This window comes from Diabrotica undecimpunctata, chromosome 6 (assembly GCF_040954645.1).
Source record: "Diabrotica undecimpunctata isolate CICGRU chromosome 6, icDiaUnde3, whole genome shotgun sequence".
NCBI lineage: Eukaryota > Metazoa > Arthropoda > Insecta > Coleoptera > Chrysomelidae > Diabrotica > Diabrotica undecimpunctata.
In genome coordinates, this window is record NC_092808.1 from 115,219,741 (window position 1) to 115,243,127 (window position 23,387).

General features: G+C 34.0%; 1 protein-coding gene across 2 annotated transcripts in view; it reads left to right on the top strand.

Annotated features, from left to right (window-relative positions):
* The window catches only part of LOC140443772 (uncharacterized), a 126,075-nt gene extending 104,828 nt beyond the window's left edge, over positions 1-21,247 (top strand). Inside the window, exons 4-5 of one of the 2 annotated variants that reach the window (XR_011951262.1) lie at positions 1,533-4,721; positions 5,351-21,247. Coding sequence is in view for 1 of the 2 variants with exons in the window: in XM_072535205.1 (XP_072391306.1) it covers positions 1,533-2,423 (891 nt within the window). In the remaining variant the exon portion in view is untranslated. Of the gene's footprint in view, positions 1-1,532 lie in introns of both variants that reach the window. The other variant, XM_072535205.1, reaches the window with a different exon arrangement.
* The last annotated feature ends 2,140 nt before the right edge of the window (positions 21,248-23,387 follow it).

Consider the following 23,387-nt stretch of genomic DNA (forward strand, 5'->3'; position numbering starts at 1 on the left):
GTTGACCGTCATCATTTCCCGAGTGGTATACCATCAACAATACAAGCACCACTATTTCCTCATTTCGCTTATGCTCATTAAACCTACTCCAAGTCTGGTCATTTCCTGAATGGTATTATGAAGTTTTCCAGCTTGATACATTGTCTTCACATTCCAGGTACATATTTTGATAATCAATTCTGAAGTTTTCAGAGAGACTTTTCCAGTTTTGTCACAGGGGTTTCGTTGGGTTATGACCTGGGAGGCCCTGTGATCTAGAGGTGGATCATCTCCCCTGCCGAATCTTGGCTTCCGTATTCGATAATTAGTAGCTGTTTCCACTTTAGTTGTGTTTTTCATAATAGCTATACTAGAGATGTCATCAGGGACCTTTAATACAGTGGTTTCTCGTTACCTTCTATGCCGTTGACCACTTTCTTGGTTCTTCCGCCTTCGAGACCAATTTCTCAATCTCAAGACAACAGAGTGCCCTTCCACTTACCAGCTCATCTGCTCGAAGCCGTTGGCCAGTAAATTGTGGATTATCCCGGCAAACACTCGGACGTCAGAGCCACGTTGGTTATCTAACAGGATGCACTAGATGACCATGATCTAGATCATTATACGAGCAGGTGAAGTTAACATTTAAATAGAAGAGGCTATATGTTGCGCATCACTATCCCATTATAGCCCAATCGAAGCTTGATGTTATATAATCGTAAACAGACCAGCAGTTGATTATTATTCATTCAGTCATTACTCACATTTCAGTCCAGTCGTGTTTTGAAATGTGATACGCAAACATTCGTAATAAATAAGTAATGTCATTGATACGCTATTCAATGTATGTACAAAGTACATTGTCAGTAGCGAATAAACTAGATCCATCACAAGTTTAATATTATATATTCATCGGACATTCTCTCCAATAATTAAGTTGTAGTTTCATATGTGAAGGCCATTAATTGTTTCAAAACTTTTAGTAAATCTTTATTTGGATAATGTAAAATCTAAATAAAATACATATCTGAATAAATAAATTATTATAAAAATATTAATTACTTTTTATATGTACAAATTTTCAAGTGATTAACCCAAAAAAATATAATAAGTTTTAGATAAGTATACAACACATTACAAAGAACGAAAATTTTACACATAATCTAAAAATGTACTAATACATAGAGTATTTCATTGATAAATAACCAAAGTTGTTTCCAGATTCCAGTATAAACGGAAGTGATAGCGAGTAAATATTTTAGTCGTGTATAGACTATGACTATTAAATAAAGATATGCAGTCTACATTATCAAACTTTAGGTCTGCTATTTTCAGGTCTACGTGAAACACTCAAAGGAAGACAAAACACTATATGCAGAGGACCGACGTGAACTCAAATAGGACATGGAATTACAAAAAAAATTTACATATCTATTAATTTATAATTGATGCCTAAACATTTAATTACTTTTCAATGAAAGAAACAAATTTTTTGAATTGAAGTATGAATTTTTTAAGTCTCTCTGAAATTTTAAATCAATTTTTGTTTTTAGGACGGTGCATCGCAACTGCAGTTCTGTTCTGACAAATGCTTGAATCAATATAAAATGTATATCTTCTGTAGAGAAACTAGAGCACACCTGGACCTTCATCCGCATTTACGAATCGAAGAAAATACGAGTGGAACTCTAATTACCCCAGATTTATGGTTAAAAAACTGCAAATCTCCCGAAATGCGAAGTCCTTCACCAGAAATATCTCCAAAACCACCTGAAAAATCTCCTCAAACAAGCCCAATTGTTTTAACTCATACATCTAAGTTGATAGAAAATTCAGAAAGTAAGCGAAATAGAATGAAGGCTCAAAAGAGAACAAGAAAAAGAATTCCCGCCACAATAACTGGTACTGTTAACACTGATACCAACGACAGCTTTTTAAAATCTCCTCCTGACGATATGCCTCAAGATCTAAGGGTCAGACATACTCCTACAGATTTTGAAAATAAAGATTCCGAACGAGACACAATTCCTCCATTTAAACCAATCAAGTTGCCAATAGAACCCAGAATACCATCACCTCCAAATCCAGATACAGAATCTACTCAAGGACCTCCTCCTAATACATTACGAAAACCTTTCGAATCACTGCTGCCCCCTCCTACTCTTATTGTTCCTTACCCTATTATTTTACCAATACCTATTCCTATACCTATACCAATACCTCTACCAATTAAAAAGGAAGAAAAGAAAGAAGTCGAGAGAACAGAAGCTTCCAGTCAGACAGAAGCAGAAGTAGAAAAAACAGTTGAGGTTAATGGACATGATACGAACTGTAAAGACGAACCGAAGGTGCTTGAAAGGCCACTGAGAAAACGAAACCGGCCATGTGATGTGAAAGAAAGGATGACTTTAAAACCAAAAAAACAAATTCTAAGTAGTAATTAAAGTTTTTCTAGGTATGCAAAAAACCGTTTGATTTTCAAAATATCTGCTCTGGCGTTTAAAACTAACCTAAATTACACTATATTTTTTCTTTTCAGATTACGTCTGTAAATACTTTTTAAAACATTCTACTTTTCAACCATCTACTTTTCATTGTCCTGCCAAGTGGGTTGTTAGGCAGACACAATTAAGTTATTCGACTTTTAGCAATATTGCGAACTATTTTATAACTATGCATTCTTGTCCATTGGCGCATGTTACGCAGCTATGGCATCTTTTTTATGACTCTGTCCCGACATGATATTCTAAGCTGAAATTTAAAATCAAATCCTACGATTAATCAGAGACTTACTATGTTTCTAACTTTTTAAAAAAGCATTTCTGGTTTGTTCTATACTCTATATTTCAGTTTCAGGGTCCTAACTATCCTTTAATAGATAACTTTAGTATTTGAGCTTGACTTGTTGGATATTTTGTCCAGCTATGTATGTGTTTGCATTTGCATAACTATGTCTACCTACAGTCATGGTTTTCTTTGCTATTTGTTATTAAAATACACTTTCTTTGAAAATATGACTTGAAAAAGCAATAGAACAAATAATAAATATCAATAATTAATCCTGGAAAAACTATTTAAAATTTGTATTTGAAAGTTGAAAGGAAAAATATAACTAGAGAAAGAGTATATAATATAAGAGAATATAACTGTCTTAAGGGTTCCTAAAAACAGAAAATCAAGTGAGCGATAGATCTGACATACTTACTGAGTTATTAAAATGGCAATAGTAGGTCTTCAGTTAATGCCAGTGTTAATCATATTAAAAACGTCAAACACAGTAGGTACTAAAATTAATTTAAAAACCATTGGAATGTAATGAAATACTACAAAAACTAGATCTTACAAAAAGAGATAAAAGTCGAGAAACTAGAAAAATTGGGCGTATTAAATATCATCATTATCAGTAGCCGTTTTGAGTCCATTGCTGAATATAGATCACCCGTAAATAATTACATTGCTTTCAGTCTTGAGTACCTACCTTAAATCTAGTTGTACTGAATGCGCTTTATGTTGTATGACCATCTTGCTGGGGGACGCCCTCGATTACGATAAGTATCCTGCCTAGGTCTTCATTCTAAAATTTTCATGGTACATCTTTCATCTATGACTCTTGCAACATGATTCTGAGTTCCATTTCAGCGTTGTTATCCTTTTAACTGCGTCCGTAACACGTTTTTCTCCTATTTGATTTGAAACTATGTCTCCGAGGGATATATTCAACACTGACCTCTCCATTGATCTCTAAGCCACTTATATTTTGTTTATTATTTTTCTGGCAAGGGTCAGTGTTTCTGCTCCATATGTTAAAATCCAAAGTACACATTGATTGAAGACCTTCTTTTTTAAGCACATGGGAATATCTGATCTAAAGATTTATCTCAGTTTTCCGCAAGCTGCCATGCTACTCCTATTCTTCTGTTTAACTCCATTGTCTGATTGTCTTGTCCTGTAAGTTGTCTATTTCTGTAAGAAAGGGTAATAAATATAGTTCAGCTCAACTGGGAGCTAGGTTTTTCCAATCTTTTACTCTCAACAATTTCAGATCTTCTTTTACCGGCTTCATCAATTTTGTTCGGGGACGTCTTCTTTTTCTTTCTGAACCAGCTTCAGGGTTTATTACTTCTTTGGAAAATTTTTCTTTTTTCATTCTAGCTCTATAACCCAGCTATCTTAATCTTCGAATTTTAGCAAGTATTGATATTGTTGGTTTTCCATGTATTTACATTTATTCGTTATTGGTTCTTCTTCTCCAGACATTCGCCTCTTTCAAACCTCCGTATATTCTTCTAATTTTTTGTGCTCCCATCTAATGTAGCTTAATATCTTTATTAAGTATCCAGGTCACGCTTGTATAAAGCAACGTCGATCGGATAATTGTTGTATATATTTTCTGGATATTACTTTAGTTAAACTCCCAGCACTCGTACTACCATTTTAGCCATTTTTTCTACGATTTCTTGGTTTTCTTTATTACTATTTGTTAGTGTTACAAAAACGTATTCTCAATTGCTGAACTACAGAAGAGCTAACTTAAAGATTCAACAAAACCAAACAAGCAGATATCGTCGGTGATCTGCTGTAAAATGAGTTTTGTAGGAGAGGCGAAAGACCGTTTTTAGGGTCACCTCCTGTTTTTGTATGATATTTTTTTGACTTGTTTTGTTGTAAATTCATGTAAAAATATATGTAAGTCCACAAAAAATCAACTGAAAGTTTTGAAATTATTTTATTGTAGGTAGAAGGTGTGACGTCCTCTCGTGGGAGTCACTATCCGGGTAGCTTTTAGACAGTCAGAGACAGAGTTCAAAATAAAAATAAAACTTTATTGTCTTCCTTAAATTAAATTGACAAAAATCTTATGCACATATTTACAATTTGATTTAGTCTTCTCAGTACCTTGCCTATTTATTCAAATTAAGTTTGACCTTGTCATATGGAACCAGTCTTATCGGCAAGCGAATGTGTATTTGAAATTTTACGGTAACGTTGTATCGATTTAATAACAGCGGACGATAGGTACAAAGAAAGGAAAGGAACTCAACACGTCCTTTAAGTGATTCGGGTTAATAGGACACTCCTCGACAGTCTCAACACGACTGTTTCAGAGTACGGGTAGTGAAGAGCTCAACACGCACTTCGGATAGCGGCGGTAAAAGGAAAGGAAACAACTTGTGAACTCAACACGTCCACAAGCCGGGGTAGGGAAGAAGAGAACTTTCAGTCAACACCTGTCGATTCTGTCTCTGTGAGGAAATGTTGCCGTTTATATAGCGGAGCTTTGCCCTTTCTACTGTCGATACACTCCTACTTCATGGGTTGGTTCGCGCGCACGCTGGTTTAACGGTGATGGCTTGGACTCATCGTTACAAAGGTATTGTCAGCACATTTTCTACATATAGAAATATTGCATGTATATTTTGGTTCAAGGCTGATGAAAACATTGGTTGAAAATTTGTTTAATTGAAATTGGAAAGAATATCAGCCAAATAATAATAAAAAAACGTTTTTCAATACAAATGCAAAAAAATGACATAATTAATTGTCCTCATAGGAAAGTGAGTCATAAGCCATTTCTTCTTTGTTAATTTCAACTTTTCACTATACATCTTTGGGTAATGTTCTATGGGGGTCATTGTCTTCAATCTACAAAGTAGATTAAGCCAAGGATTATCCGTATTAAGCTTCACCTGAATGATTCCGTCAGGACTATAGTTCATAACTTTTATATCTGTCACTTGATGATCTGCCGTTGATCTACCAGGTCTTATAGATTTGTAGTGCTTATGTTTCTCCAAAAAATAATTGTCAAAAAAAGTTGTTGATAGCGTTGAAGCTAATTGATCATATTTATACGGTGTTGGTTTTATTCTTGCTTCTTCAATCGCTCTTAGCTTGGTAAATAATTTTTTTGATTTTTGAGCTTACACTCAATACAACTGTAGACTGAATCTACTTGCATTTGGGAATAACTTTTCAAAAAATTTTTGAGTGATTGGTACGTTGTATAGCATCGATAAATTGAGTAGTGAGTGCATTGGCTAATACTCCATTCTTGACCCTGATTCTATTTCATTTTGATGTCGAAATTTAAAAGCGACTACGCCATGACAGTCGCAATCGCTAGCGATTTTCATTCATTTCGATTGTAGTTAAAACTGGGGATATTTACTTTATCATTTTGACACTGCTGAAAATTTGGGTTGGCCCTCTTGTTTATTGGCTGCACACTGCACAACGCTTGTTGAATGTTTGTTTTGTTTACGTTACGTGAATGTCTTTTTTTTCTTGTTTGAGTTGTTAAATCATATAGTGGCCATTCTCAATTATATTTTGAATTTAAAGAAAATGGATAGAGAGGCTGTCGGTGATCGTGGCACTAAATTGTCTGTGGAGCAAAAGAAAATCATGGTGGCTTTTTTGGAGGACCATGCTGATTTTGCTAAGGGCAAACTCCTTGGCCATCATGGCAAGGAAAGAAAAAAGGCGATGTGGGAGATCCTTAAGTTATAACCACTAAGGTTAATATAACCACTAAGATTTGACTTAGTGGTTATATTCTAATATATTTTTAAATTTACTGCAGCTTAGTAATACTTACCCTAAACATTTTGGGTATCCTAGAGGCATAAACACCCTCCTCGAAATATGGTTCTAATACCCTTATCAAACAATTTACAGCTTGTTTGTTAAGCCGGAATTGCCGCTTAAATTGAGCATCACTTAGTGAACAAGGGTTTTGAGTATCCTGTAACATTCTTCTTATCCTCCGTTGTGAGCGTCGGATATATCCTCTCTAATTCCTCCAAAACCAGCAAATGTCCGTAAAACGCAGCCATATTAATACTTTTTGCCTCAGTTTTCCTTGCAAGAATCAAAACACAACACCGCCTAAACTTAACATAAGTTCACTTCTCCCAGTCCAGCCAGCCATGTCAGATTAATTTCGACTCGAAATGAAATTTCAACGACTTTCTTGAAGTTGAAATTAATTTCGATAAATCGAAAATTAGTGACGTCGTTTGGTTAGTTCAGCTGCAATCCACAAGGCTCGCAAAGTTGCATTTCGACGTCGCCATATTAATTTCGACATGTTTTGAGTCGAAATCTCAATTAGAATCAGGGCCCAGTTTTGGAAGGTGCAACCATCGCTGTATATTATAATTGGTATTTTCAAAGCCAAACAATTTTCTTTTAAGTAGTCCACATGCACATAGATTGGCATCAACTTCTGTTGGACTTATTCAAGTACTCAGTTTTACGTTGCATTGCGTATTTCGATTCTTTTATCCAATTTACATGACTGGCCTTTTGACTTGGCCAGTGCTATTAACTTAATAACAGGTAAATAGTAATAACTTAAATTAACATGTAAAAAAAACCCAATTTTGAACAGAAAAAGATCCTAAGGCAATTTTATTCAAAAACGTGGTCCTGATAGTAAGTTTCTCATTTGCATTGGTTAATATGTAACATAGAGTTCCCTCTCTCCTGCTAGAGTTTCTTTGTGTCGTTGACCTAGCCACACAAATCTTTCGACATACGAAAAAAAAAAATAAATTTTCTTTTGGTCACAATTTAGCTTATCCCAAAAGGAATTGAAAATGTCCATCCTCATTTCTTTTGTAAACTGTCTGCAGTTTCTTTTGGAGGATTTTTCATATAGTTTAGAGACACAGGTTGGTCCCAATTTTTTTTCATCTCTTTCGGTATTATCCGAAATATATGATCTTTGTCTCTAGTAAACCCAACGTAAGCCTTACCCTCCATCCGTAGTATTTTATTTTTATTTCGCTTCCATTCATTTTGTTCTGCATTCTTCTTTCTTTTTCCCCTTCATTCATATTTCCATAATCAGGAAGTCCAGTCATAATATCATCATCCTCTGCATTGGATATCTGCTCATTTTCATTTTCAGACATTGTCAACTAAAGGTCTGTAGTTTCATCAATGTTTTCTTCTACATTTTCAATAAGCATTTCATCATCAGGTTCAACGCTGTCTACGACTTTTAGTTGGACAATACCTTCAACATTATCTGAATCTTCTGTTAGGAAATACAAAACTTATACTTGGTTCTTCGTAAATAACCACAGGCATTTGTTCAATTGAAGTTTCATCAAAAACTCTCGAGTCTGTTATATTTTCTCTATTTTTTTACTTCGTTTTATGTCAGGGAAATCCTGGCAGCCCTGGACACAGGATACGTGGATTTAAGAAATGCATTCAGAAATGTGTAATACTAGAATATGCTACACATGAATGAATTCGGTTAATATCGGTTTCTGATAAATGAATGAGGATTTTCCATTCTTTGTTTTTCTTTTAAATATTGATATATTTATTGAATAAGTTGTAATTACATGTTTTCTAGTAGTATTATTAGCAAAAACACAATAAAATTCTTCAGATGGTTTAGTTTTAAAGATTCACTAGGCGGAATCACAGGAACTCTGTTCAAGTTGACACTTAACATATAACAACTATTGACAATTGAGATAGGAGATATTACTGGGACATGCGCAATGAAATTTTAGAGGGAATGCTCCAAATAACTCAGTTTGGTGCAAAAGTGTAGATAGGAGGTGTTGTCATATCACCGACGATATACAGTTTTACTTAAGGCATTGAATTCGTTAAGAAATATACTCATCAGAGATGTAAAGATCTCATCATCACAAGACAGTTTAATCAAACAATATTTTAAGTCTCACAGTATAACAGCTCTACAGCATAGTTTACAGTTTTTTGAGAGATTTTATTACTATGTTTTAGATATTGAGGAGAGAATGAAATCGGGGGTTTTACCACCAGAGTCAGAATTAATTAATTGTTCCGAGTGTTGACCGTGTCCATTTTGAATGCCTTGTATGTAGGTTCATCTCAACGTTTGTTGAGAGCTTTTTAGCTGAAATATATGCCCATTAAAACTGCTTGCATTTATTTGCGAAGCATATTTTACATATCGAATTATTAAATTAAATTTAACATGAGCAAATTTTGAAGATCCAACGGTTTTACATTTTCGTACAGTAAATAGGTGTAAGTTAGTCCTTATTGTTAGAGGATTCTTATGGTTAAAGGCCACTAAGATATTTATTTGATTTTTTATTGGTTAACCGTCCAAAGCTAAGGGTGCTGCAAGATTGTTTTTATTATTGTAATTTGATTTTATTGTTGTAATTTATTATATATTGATTATGCGTGCACAATAAATAGAATACAACATATTTTCTTTAGATCAAGTTGAATTGTTGAATGAATTTTTATGCTAAAGATAAATTTAATATTAGCTTATTGTATTATTTTTAGGATAAACATATTTTAAAAAGATATCTGGAACGAAACACATACTAAATATTATATATTTTATATTCTACAGATGGTTTTTAAATGCCTTAATTTCGAAGGCCCATTCAGTATGGATTTTTGTTAATGCCATTTGTTAGTTAATGATTAGCACTGGTGTCTCGTCCCAGGATGACGGGATGAATAGGTGACTTGGTATTACCAAAACGAGTCCAAAAAGGGTGAGGGATTGTCGCCATGTAATGCCACTCTGTACGTGATAAATATATTTTAAACATCTGTTCTTTTTATATTATAGAGAGTGGCGAAAGTCTGCGATAGTCTCAATAACAGACAGACTGTTTGTGAAAACATTCCACGAAGCGGTCGATTTTTAATTTTAATTTTAATTTGTCTTATACTACAAGAAAATGTACAGGGAAGTTCCTGGCATCTTTTTTTAAATGAAATGCCCTATATATTTTGATAGCAATAAATAGAGAACGTATAGTCAAATACATCAATATCGGTTTTTTATTTTTTTTAACAGTACTAAAGTTAATTTATGCAAAAAAATGTTTTACTGTTCAAGAACAAAAGTTTTTAATACAAATAGCAACAACAAAAAATCAGATGCTCAAAATGTCTTCCAACCACTAGCTGACAATAGCCTGGCCTATTTTGGAACTCATTTAACATATGAATATATGTGTTTCAAACGCATATCATCCTGTTCTGAATCGTTCCTTCAATTCTTCCAAATTATCCGGTTTGTTAACCTACACTTAAATTTTAATATAGCTCCACAAAAAAATTTCAAGGGTGTTAAATTGCTGGCTATTCTATGGGTCCCTTTGTCCTATCCATCGATTAGAAAACAAATAATTAATTTTGGCACACTTGCATAGCACAACATAGCAGAAACTCTACGACCCACATCATCATCATCATCATCATCCAGCCTCAAGAGTCCACTGCTGAACATAGGTCTCTTCCTCATGTTTCCAACCCCATCTATCTTGCGCCGCTCTTATCCAGTTTTTATTGAGTCTTCTTAAATCGTCAGTCCATCTTGTAGGTGGTCGACCGACGCTTCTCTTGTCTTCCCTTGGCCTCCATTCCAATAACCTCTTTGTCCATCGCCCATCTGTCATTCTGGCTATGTGTCCTGCCCATCTCCATTTTAGTCTGGCTATCTTCTCGATGATGTCGGTCACTCCGGTTCTTCTCCTGATGTCTTCGTTGGTTATTCTGTCTCGCAGAGTTATTCCTATAATGGACCGCTCCATTCTTCCCTGCGTGACTCTCAGTTTGGTAGCTGCTGCTTTTGTTAAGGTAAGTGTTTCTGCTCCGTACGTCAAGACTGGGAGGACGCACTGGTCAAATACCTTTCTCTTTAGGCATGTGGGCAGCTCACTTTTAAAAGTTTCTCTCAGTTTTCCAAATGCTGCCCACCCAAGGCCGATTCTTCTCTTCAGTTCATGAGTCTGGTTATCCCTGCCAATCATAATTTCATGTCCCAGGTATTTATATCTATCTACGAGTTCTATTTCTTTCCCACCAATACTGATGTTCTGGTTGGGTACCAAATTGGTCATGATTTTTGTTTTCGAGATATTTATATTTAAACCTACATTTTCTGTAGCCACAACGAGTTCCTGTACCATCTCTCTTGCCATACCTAGATCCTCAGCGATTATAAGTATATCATCGGCGAAACGTAAGTTTAACGGCCCGCATCAGTTTGAAGTAATTCAATGTGTTATATATTTAACCAAGCAGATTTTTGTGGTTCACACTATCGTAGATGGCCGTTAGGTCAACTAGTGTGACTCCAGTTATCTGCTTGCTTTCAAAACGCTCCTCTATAAAGTCTGCGAGGTTCAATTCGATCAGTTAAGGATTTACTATCTTGGAGATTAGTTAGGAGTTATTTGGTTTTAAGGATTTTTTTCCTGGTTCTAGTCCTAGTTCTAGGGCCAAATGTTTTATCTAATATGTAGATATGTTTTTTACAGGCGACTTGCCATTTTTTGATACATTATATGCCCCCGTTTGAAAGTTGTTTATTATTTAGTTAGTTTTTCACTAGATACTTACTGAATACAATTTGTTTCCAAGAGGTGGTAGTAATTCTACATTGTTGGAGATTTTTACAGTTGCTCTTCAAAAAAAAAACTAAAAACCGTAAAGAACATCTCCTAATAGGACTGGCTCTTAGAAACTGATCTCTCTAAGGTCAGTATCGGCTGGCTGCTAAAGAACATCAATTTTGCTGCGATCCGTTCAGAGTAGGCTCAGATCTTTTGGACTACAATCTTAATGACTACGTCTCATATTGTTATTGACCCAAAGATAAAGGCGGTGATATTGCAGGAGGTTCAGTAGAATTTTATTGAATGACCAGTCTAGATTTTGTTTATGGGCCCATGATGGATGACGAACAGTTTGCCGGAAACGTGTCAAAAGGCCGTAACTTAAATTTTTCCTAGAACATAAACAGCGCTTAGCCGAGAAGAAAGTTATTTTATGAGGTACATTTTTATTTTGATATTAATGTCCATTAGACTTACTCAAGAACCAATAATCGTATAAAACTAGTTTCTATAACATATCTTTAGCAACTGGAAAACCTAATTTCCTACAGTGTCATACAGTAGCCGAGTATAAATGCCGGCTATATCAAGAATGCAACAAAATAACTTAGAGGTGCAACACGAAACTATAGAAATGATTGAAAAATTCTGCTACTTAGAATCAATGAAAGACTGCAAAAACAATGCATCCAAAGAAATAAGGAAAAGAATATGTGTGTTTAACCGATGTTATTTTGGCCTAGACCCTCAACTAAGAACGAGAAATATGTCAAGAGCAAAAAAGTGCACACTTTATAAAACTACTTGAGATAATAGACTACTTGAGATAAAGAGTTATTGCGAATCTTTGAAACAAAAGTATTGAGGAAAAAATATGGCGGAGTTAACGAACAGGGTCTGTGGAGAAGGCGATATAATTTGGAACACTTATAGACTTTTTGGTGATGCAAATATCGTGAGAACCATCAAAACCGCCTATGATGGGTGGGCTACGTTGTGCAGATGTATGAAAGTGATCCTGCTAAAATAACCATGCTAAATAGACCAGTCGGAAGAATAAAAAAGGGGCGATCTAAACTCAGTTATCTGGATGATAGGTATGCAGAAAGATTTAAGGGAGATTGGAGTAGGAGGATGGAGAAGACAGAAACTCGATAGGGAAGAATGGACGAATGTTTTCAGGCAGTTCAGGGCTCACGAAGAGCTGTAGTGCCAACTGATAATGATAATCATACAGTAGCAGTCACTATAAGGTTCCTTTGTAACTCGCGAGTTATCATTCTTCCCTAGCTAGCCAGGTCTCAAAAAAATCACAATCTTCCACCTATTAAACATATAAGAGCCATAATTAAGTACAAGATTGGGACAATTTTCTTTATTAATAATTGATTAATTGATTTGCTTTTAGTAAATTCAAGTTTCCCAAGAAGACAATTTCTCCAGAAAATCTCGGTTTGTATTTTGAGAACGATTTCCGAAGTGGAAATTGAAACTTCAATAATTTAACCTCTAATTGTGGCTTATTCCCATTTAAATAGTAATTACTAAAATGCCACAAGAAAATAGCTTCAGAACAATACTAGATAAAGATTACATAATTACATTGAGTTGATACTCGTTCGCCCTGTGTTTGTGATTTTGCAAGGACAAATTAAAATTTATTTATTGCTTGTTAACTTGATAACAAAGAAAATAACTCCATTTTTTTAATAGTAAATTGTTGAAATAGGTGTTCTATCTTTCTCTTTACACGCAGCTTTTAGAGAAAAATGTGTAAAAAGGTATGAGAACTAAAAGTTAGACTAAATCTTCAATTTCTCGACTTAAAAATTTTAATGACTTTTAAACTATAAACTTTTTATACAGTATGTTCCAACGAAAATTGGACCCCCCAGAAACTCAGAAACCAAGAGTTTCTGCAAAATTAAAAAAAACACGTCGATTTGTATTGGGAGTGGAACGAATTTTCATGCAAAATTCATCTACTCAAATGTAACCCCCTACTGCCCCGCATCAACCCCAGTCTTTTTTAAATAGCAAGTGTGATCGAGTGGCACATCATTTGAAAGGTTTTACACGACACTCATTTTTTTTTAATTTTCGGAATAACTTCGAAGATAATTTTGGATTTAACTAATTTATTGGATGAACACAGATAACAGAAAACATAAAATTTCATCAAATTAACCAATTAAATGTTCGAAATTACTTCCTGTGACATCCATACAATAATACGGTATATTTTCAAAGCCTCTTCGTACATTTGTAAATACCTCCGGTGTCAATAATCGGCATTCTGTCACAATTCCTTGTCACAACTTTGCAAGATCTGCAGGCGGAGTGGTGTATATTTTTCATTTTAGGTATCCCAATGCGAAATATATATCCAAATGCGAAATATCCGGTGATCTGGCCGGCCACTCTATTGGACCCTTTCTACCAATCCAACGCCCTGGAAAACGTCGATTCAAAAATTGTCTACCGCGTATATCATAATGTGAGGGTGCCCCGTCCTGTTGGAAAGTCAGTCCATCATCTAAAAGATTATTATCAGATTCCAATGTGTCAGTGATGAGCGGATCAATAATGTCTTCTAATAAATTTAAATAAGTTGTTCCGTTGAGATTTCCATTAAGAAATAATGGTCCAATAACGTGATTCCCTAAATTGCCAACCCATACATTTAATTTCTGAGGTGTATCCTCAGTATTTGTGTATGTGTCTCCATAAATAAATGAGGATTACTGTTACTCCAATAACGACAATTATGTCTATTTACTTCACCATTTAACCCATCGTTAACAAATCTCAAATCAAAGGTAACCTGGTAAACACTAAAGAAAATAATAAGGATGCATTATCTTCAAAAAAAAAATTCATATGAAAAAGTGATATTTTTACAAAAAGAAAAAAAATATCTTCAACACAGTGGCGTGTTGATATCGATTTGCAGGTTGATTGAATTATTGTATTGAAGGCCACTAAGAACATTTAATTAGTAAATAAAAATAGAATAGTTTTCAACTACGCACACTTCCAAGCATACAGAAAGGTACGCTGCCGCACTATTAACCCAAATCAATTTTATTATACTTTAACTGATTATTTATGAGAAATACAGATAACTAAATGTTTTGGGGTGCATAATATTTTTTATGTTCTGTAGAACTGAAAGAAAATCTAAAATCATTAAAATATCTTCTTTAAAAGAATTATGATTTAAGTATAGTAAGTGATTGTGTTGAAAATATAGCAAACTTGTTGGTTAGTTTTTACTTGAATTCATCACCTTTTGAATGTAAAAAAATAAGCACAACCAGTTGCTTCCAATGTTTTAGATGCATCTGTGTATATGACTGTAGCTTCTCTGCAGCAATTTAAAAGAGATCTTAAAGTATTTTTGCTGATGTTGGTGTTATCACTGTATGTGGGTATTGTTACGTCAGTTTTATTTAATAAAGCTAAATAATTCTATGTGTTGTCCACTTCGTAGAATTCCGTAATGCAATTCATAAAGAGGGAGATGGTTTTTTACTCCAATATCTGTGACAAAGATATGACTCATTAAGTTGACAGATATTTAAGAATTTTTTGAGATAATTTTATAAAGGCTCTTTTCACTTAAAGAGTTTCTTCTGATCTCACGACGAGGTCTAGCTGCTTTTACGAGGATAGATTAATATTAAACTAGCCTTTGATAGATGGCGCTACTTGATACCGAATTGGTTTCGGTGTTGACATTTGCCATTCATGACATGACGTCTGTCAAAATTTTAAGTTTTAAAAACAATTAGTTTGGTTTTTACAGCCGTCAAAAGCAAGCAAATTTTGTGTTTTCGGAGAAATGGAAAAAGTCAAGTATCGTTCGGTGATTAAGTTCCTCCACAAAAAGGGTAAAACGAATGTGCAAATCAAAGCCGACCTGGACGAAGTTATTGTGGTGAAGTTGCACCTTCGTTAGCAACAGTAAAATTTTGGAAAGCTAAATTTGTTCGTGGTCGTACGAGTGTTTTTGAGGATGAGCGTTCCGGGAGGCCAAATGAAGTCACCACGCCGGAAATGATCAACAAAGTCCATGACATAATTATGGCAGATCGTCGAATTAGGCTCCGCGAGTTAATAGAGGCCCTAAACATTTCCTATGAACGCGTACACGACATCATTCACCAACATTTGGATATGAAAAAGCTATCCGTGCGATGGGTGCCGCGTTTGCTGACAATCGATCAAATGTAAAAACGTGTGACCACTTCGGAGACGCTTTTGGCGATGATACGGCGTGATCCGAAGGATTTTTTTCGCCGATTTATTACCGTTGATGAAACCTGGGTGCATTATTACACACCGGAAACCAAAGAACAGTTGAAACAGTGGCGCAAACGCGGCGAAGGGCCGCCGAAGAAAGCAAAGAGTGCACATTCGGCCAGCAAAGTGATGGCGACTGTTTTCTGGGATGCGAAGGGCATCATCCACATCGACTACTTGGAAAAAGGAAAAACCATCAATGGTGAGTACTACGCAGCATTATTGGATCGATTCGATGCCGAATTGCGTCGAAAACGACCCGGTTTGAAACGCAAAAAAGTGCTCTTTCACCAAGATAATGCACCGGCTCACCGATCGACCGTCGCCATGACAAAATTATACAAATTGGGCTATGAATTGGTTGAACACCCACCGTATTCTCCAGATCTTGCCGCCAGCGATTTTTTCCTGTTTCCAAACCTAAAAAAATGGCTCGGAGGACGCCGTTTCGCAACAAATGATGAAGTCGTCTCTGAAACTTCGACCTATTTTGAAGAGCTCGAGCAAAAGTACTATTCGGGTGGGATAAAAAAAAATGGAACATCGTCTTACTAAGTATATCGAGCTAAAAGAGAACTATGTTGAGAAATAAATCGATTTAATTCCAAAAAACTTGTTTTTTTCTATCAAAGGCTAGTTTTATATCAATCCACCCTCGTACATATAATGGATCCATAGGGGTAGACCTCCTAACACCCAAATATAACCTTATGACAATTTTGAAAAATGTCAATTTTTTTTAGAAGATTCTTGGAAACGTAACCGTAAAGAGTAGCACCATAATTAAGGATGGTTCATATATAAGCACGATAAAAAGCAAACATGTTTCAACATCTCAACCCCACCAAGGTTGACCCCTCCCCTACATCTACAACACTAACTTATTTCCTTGATTTCCTAAGCATATTTTTTCATCTTTTCTAGATAATCGTAAAATCTATCTTCACTGTTGGTAACAATTATACACGCCACTGTTAATAGTACCAAATTTGTGACAATGCAAATATGATATTAGTATTTTGTAGGTCTATACAGCTTTCTGTTTTTTACTTTATCTGATTCAATAGTATTTTTCGGAAAATGAAAATTTATCCATTCCTTAAACTAGAGAAGACAAATATTTTCTTACAGACTCGTAGCTTTTTAATCCTTTTTTTAAGTTATTATTAGGGTATCATTACTTCTGGAGTTCGCAGGTTTTCTTTTCGCTGGTACCTGGTTGACAAGAGAACTAATATACACATTTTTCATATTCCATAACATATTTGTTCAAAATCGTTTAAACATATTACTTTCGTCTTTATTAAACAGTTGACAATCGTATATGTTAGAAATATTACATTTCTCTTATGTACAAAAGGGCCTATACTGAAAGGAACCTTTTGATTAATAAATTCCACCATCACCATACCACCGTTCCATACCATCAAGGTTAGAGGTTTATCGATTCTAGGTTTTTCGTTGTCTTTGGTTCATAAGATCGCTCCACGTTTTGCAACACAGGATTTTTGGCTCTCGTCCGTATGGTGGTCTCTCGATCTCGATTTTTGGCTCTCGGTATCGCTTTTTTCTGAGTCGGGATTGTTGTTTAGGTGATACTACGGATCATTATTTATTGATCGTTTTTTTTTTTCGACATACCAGTCTCATCATCCTAATGAGTATTTAGTGTTGTTTCAAAACTACTTTCCCAGTCAGTTTCAGTTTCTTCTAAAATTACATATTCTTCTGCGATAAACAAATTTTGATAGTGACAAAGTGTATGTCTCAGCAGCAGCAGCAGACGTTTATATTCTCAATTAAAAAGTAATAAACGATTTAAATAAAGTGCTGAAAGCTTTTATAGTATTTTATCACACCACAAGCTGAACATGTGTCTCCAAGTTAAGACCGTATGACACTTAGTCAAATACGATATTATGTTCCGAGTGTTTCGGTAATACGAGGTTTTTAAATTTAATAAAAAGTTTAAATACGAGATTTTGAACTCGAGCGACCTTTAAACTTTGCTTATTAAACTATATAATATTCTACACACTTATAAAAGTATGCTTAAATTATTGTGCACACATTACAATTAAATCGGTGTTATAAATAATAGTAAAAGTATATTGGTTTATGTATACATTTAAACAAATGTCTATTCTTCAATATTTCTTAATAATATGGGAATAATTTTGACCATTATTAAACAATAGTTTGAAATATTTTTATTTTTTGACTTATTCCTTTATATACTGTATTTATAGAATATAAATTTAATATTCTAATGCAAGATGCAGTAGTACATATATTTTTGTATGCTTCTAAATATTTTGCATATAAGTAATTAGACATGTCGAAATATTGGTAAAAATCGTTTGCTCAAAAACTATATTAGTCTCTGTCTTAGCTTGAATGTGAAGCATATATAAAGTTTTTTTCATAAATAAGATATCACTAATAAGTTCACTATGCATGAGTTTTAATAACAATAATTGTATGTACAAACCATCATAATAAATGAATATTTGCGATAAATAAAGCTAGTTTTACGGCAAATAATTTTTGGTTGTTTAAACGACCTATAAATTTTATTAATGCGTATTTTCAAGTGCGATATTTGTCTTTTTCAGCTCACGAGACTTCGATTTAAAAAAAAACATCAAAATTAGTTAAATAGAAGCTCCGATAATTTAAATTTTTAAGCGCGTCGCGATTTGGAACGTGTAAAATCAATTTCGATTCAGCCGCGATGGCCGCTCTCCCGTAATTTTTTTACGGACGGACTACTTTTAATTGACATTTTAACCAACTTATGGTGGTCTGTAGCTAATATAAATTTGTAACCAGTCAGTGCTTAGTATGATAAAGGTTTTTATTTTAAAAACAGATATTAAAACCCTAAACTTTTATTGTAAATCGTAGTCAACTTTGACCGTTTATAACTTTGGAATTAATAAACCGATCATCCAATTTTTCCTTTTTTTTAAGCGTCTTTCGAAGCACTTTTAACTTCTGTTTTGAAAATAACAATCGATCAACAATTGATGAAGTTATTCAAATTGTTTATAAGCCTAAAATTTATTTTTTTTAATCTCTATTTTCTTTTAATCGACGGATTATAATTTTTCAAAATGGATCTGAAATCTTGAACGCTATAGAAATTTGTAAAGAAATTGTCAACTATCTAGAAGTTTTAGATTTTAACCTACCTTATTTTGAAAATTAGTCATTAAAAACAATTAGATTGCAAAATTATTTTGGAAAAACTATAACTATTAAATTGATTTAATGAAATTTTGTTTGCTGAATAAATATATTAAATAATTTTGTTACTCGGAACATGAAGGTCTTAAGTTTGATTTTAGTGTGGGAAATAAACAAAACCGTTTTCTAATTTTTTTATGTTTTTAGTATTTTTTTTATATAAATTTTAAGATTTAAAACTAGCATTATCTTATGTAAAATTTAGTTAAAAATGTTTATGTTCCATACAAAATTATTCTAAACTAATAGTTCTTGAGATATATGCGAAAAATTGAGGAAAGATATCGATTTTTTTAAATTCAATTCAGATTTTGTTTAATAAAAAGTGAGCCTACATTTTAAAACTCACGATATTTTTGATCGATTTATTCAAAAAACTGAGTTTATATGCTTCACACCCAAAAATCGTTATTTTAAACAAATACTGCCTGGTAACTATGATAAACTATGTTTATGTATTTAAATCATTTAGAAATTCAGAAGTACTTTTACGTTTTGACTTTGAAATTTAAGGTACTGAGAGGTTCTTTTTAATATAGGTTAAAAGCATAATAAAATTGGCATTTATGTAGTACCAAATAATTCTTCAGTAAAGTATCAATAGTAGTGAAGATAACAAAATTGTTTAAATACATATCTGCTTTTGTCTCGATTTGTATGTCATTTTTGTACCAAATGGGTTTATTTCCATTTTTCTTACCATTGATTAACACATCATATAAAGAAAGTAGTCGATGAGATACTATTGTGCTTTAATATATTCTGGGTCGTAGGTTGTAAATTGCAGATTTAAAAGGGATCGTTTGGACTCATAGAGCTTTCAACACTACAACCTGAAATATACTTTTTTGTATATCCTACATCTAGGTTTGCAGCTTTTTGAGCTTCTGCTGTCGAGTCCCTTCTGGGTCAAGGCTTTGCCTCAACAAGTATTTAAACTTTTTTCCGGTGGCACCGATCATGCTCAACCTCTGTATTTTTCGGCGCTTGGTGAGCTTCAAGGCGGTTTTACCGATCACTTTGCATTATTCCCTCCGTTTTCGAAAGCATGGCCTATAACGGAATGCAGTTATATATTTTCCGGATCATTTGCTTTGTTTTTTCGTACCTGGTCAATTTTTGCATTAGGAGAAGCTACAAAACGGATTCTATGCAAAAGTTTCGCATGATAAAACTTAGGTTTTGCTTGACACCCTAAGTTCTCATAGTAGGTAACTCACATAAAACAGTAATGACGAAGTAACCCTTTAGGCTCGCACCGTAGTTGTACGCTGCGCCTTGCCTTCTATTGACACTGTTACACCACTGTCTTCTGAATTAACTGACCGGTTCTCAATAAACTGACCGATCAATTAATGCAAGCAAACACATTGGTAAAGGTAAATAAGCACTAATAACTCACCGATTTTCTGGTACGTTATATACCTGATAGCCTTTCACGAGCTAGCATTGTTTGTTTCGACTCCTGCAGCAGTAACCTACTTTTCATGCTATCGGTTCCGGTATTAGCGTACCCTAACCTATAAATTTCTTTGCCAGCGTCATGATGAGCTCTTTAGAAACTTGAGTCTTTATAATCACTCCCATCGCTTTGCCTAGTTAGTATCACATAAAAACCAATTTTACTACAAGATTTTTGATCCCTTTCTTGTTTATATCGTAAGACAGACAAAATGAATGATTCTGTCTGTCGCTTCAACTCCATCCAGATGGTTGAGTACTTACACCCGTACCATGAACAAACATTTTTTTATGTATTTTTGTGTGAAGTCCTCTTTTTTGAACAGTTTTTTTTTAGAGAACTCTCAAGTTTTTTCAAACTTTTAAAGAAGAACATTTTGTAATTTCACCAATGCGATCTCTCTTTAGTAATGGTATTTTATAAATTTGACCATAGCTCTGAGGATGGATTTGTAAGCCGAAAGCACTCAGCTAGGAATTAAATATTTTACACACTTTAAAAATATTTTTCTTTTCCATTCATTCATTTGTCATAAGTGGACACAAAAACATAGCAGACTTTTTCAATTATTATTCTTCTGTCTTGATTTAAATACAGTTGTTGTTTGTTATAATGCGCGTCCTCCTAAAATTGGATTACTTTAAAATTAAATCGTCAGTGAATAATAATAAAAACTGTTAGTTTCTTCTCATAAATCTTTTTGCATACTATTTACGTTTTATGAATACGATGGCATTGCCAACAACTTGTTAAAAAACCCAGAATATTCAATCATAATTAGATTTTTTTTTTAATATAAAGTGAGGTTATAAAATTATTTCAAATTATTGTTCAACGCGAATACTTCTGAGAATTTATTGTAGTCCTTCTAAAACAATATATATATATATATATATATATATATATATATATATATATATATATATATATATATATATATATATATATATATATATATATATATAGGTATAAACTCTATAGCAGTATTTTAAATAGCGATGTACATCAAGAAATTTGAAGATGAGCATATTTATCTATATATTTATATTGCTTTTCAAAATTCTTGAAGCACTTTCTTAATTTCTGTATTTAATCACAGAATGTATTATTTTTATAGTTGTGATTTTTTACGAATTATATTAGTTAGACAATTTGCATAGGAGTATACTATGTATATTGTTTTATCTTTATTGTGATGTATACCAATGTACGTATAAAAATAAACTACTGTACATAAAACGGCTCTTTATTTTTTATGTTTGTTGTTGTGTATCATGTTAATTATAATGGTTTGCGTTTGAAATAATAACTTCAGATAAACATGTAAAACATACGTGTAAAAAAGGAACATACGGTTGTTGCAAGATTTTATTTGTACAAATTAATGTGACATATGCCATTTGAACTCCGCCTCTGGCAAGTGCCGGGTGGATTGAGTAGCTCAGTAACTACAAGTTCTGGTTCCAAGTCCGAAAGGTCGATTCAAACACATCAGTCCCGTCACAGTCCCGGCGCCGAACCGGTCCCGTCTGGTCACAGAACTATTCGGTCGTCTATTCGCACACACCCGAAATGCATCAGTCTTCGGCGACCAATCTGTTGAAAAGATGGAAAGTTTCTCGGATGAAGAATTAGCAATAATTGCTATATGTTTGGACGAGGAAGAAGAAGAAGCGGAAGCAAACCAAGCAAAAAGACGGAAATGGATCCATGACGCATAGAAAAAAAGGGATACCGAAGGAGAATACGTGACACTGTATAAAGAACTGCTTCATGATGATGTAAAATTTCATCAATATTTTAGGGTGTCGAAAAATTGCTTTCCTGTTTTTCTTTTCCTTTTTCCTATTTTTTAAATTAATGTCCATGTATTTTACATGCGACAAATAATATAAAACATTATATTTTCTCACAGATTCTATTAATTGCTCGTCAATAATTTTATTTTGTTCACTTGTACCGCCCGTCATGTTCCCGGCAAAACCAAAAAATTCGTCGCTGAGATTATAAAATCGGCCGGGCGATAGACGTGTCGAAACCTGACTGCTGGGAAACTGTTCGTCAACTGATGAATGTGAATGCCGGCGGCAAGAATATTTTGTATGACGGATTGTTCGGTTCGGCGCCGGGACTGTGACGAGACGTGACTGATGTGTTTGAATCGACCTTAAAGGAGGAGGCTTGGGCGACAGGCTAGTAACTTATCCCCGGAAAAAAACCATTACTACGAAACCCGAAAACAAACCTCAGAATGGACGAATATTAAGGCAACGCTATTGGCAACGGAATATGGATTTTCCTATCGAGACTTAGAACGTTAGAACTGCACAGTGAATTAAAAAGAAACAAGTTTGGTTTGGCAGCAATTCAGGAAACAAGATGGCGAGGGAAGGGTAACCAGGATACAAAATACACCATCCATTTAAGTGGTTTAGATACAAAAAATAAGGAATTTTGGGTGGCATTTGTAGTCGATAATAAACTGAAACACCTCATAACAGATTTTCAAACAGTTAATGAACGAATTTGTAGGATACGAATAAGGACTCTCTTCTTCAACTTATCCATAATTAACGTTCACTGCACAATGGATGAACAGAACGAGGACACCAAAGTAGCTTTTTATCAATTACTAAAGCAAACATATGACCTAACACCAAAAAAATCAAGAGTTGAAGTTGACACAAACGCAAAGTTAGGAACTAAAAAAAGAATACATCGGAATAATTGAGAGACATAGCCTACATGGAGATAAGAATGAAAACCGCCAATATGTTATTGACTTTGCAGCTGGTAAAAATATGATTATCAGTTCTACCACATTTCCCCACAAAAAGGTACAAAAAGATACTTTGATATCACTTGGAAGAGATGTTGTGAATCGAATAGACTACGTCTTGATAAAAAAGTCTTAAAAAATAAAAAACATCTGCTATAATAGTTCAGGTACATTTCAAATGTAAGATCAACCGACAGGCAAAAGAGAATCCAAGAACCAAGAAAGGAAGTTC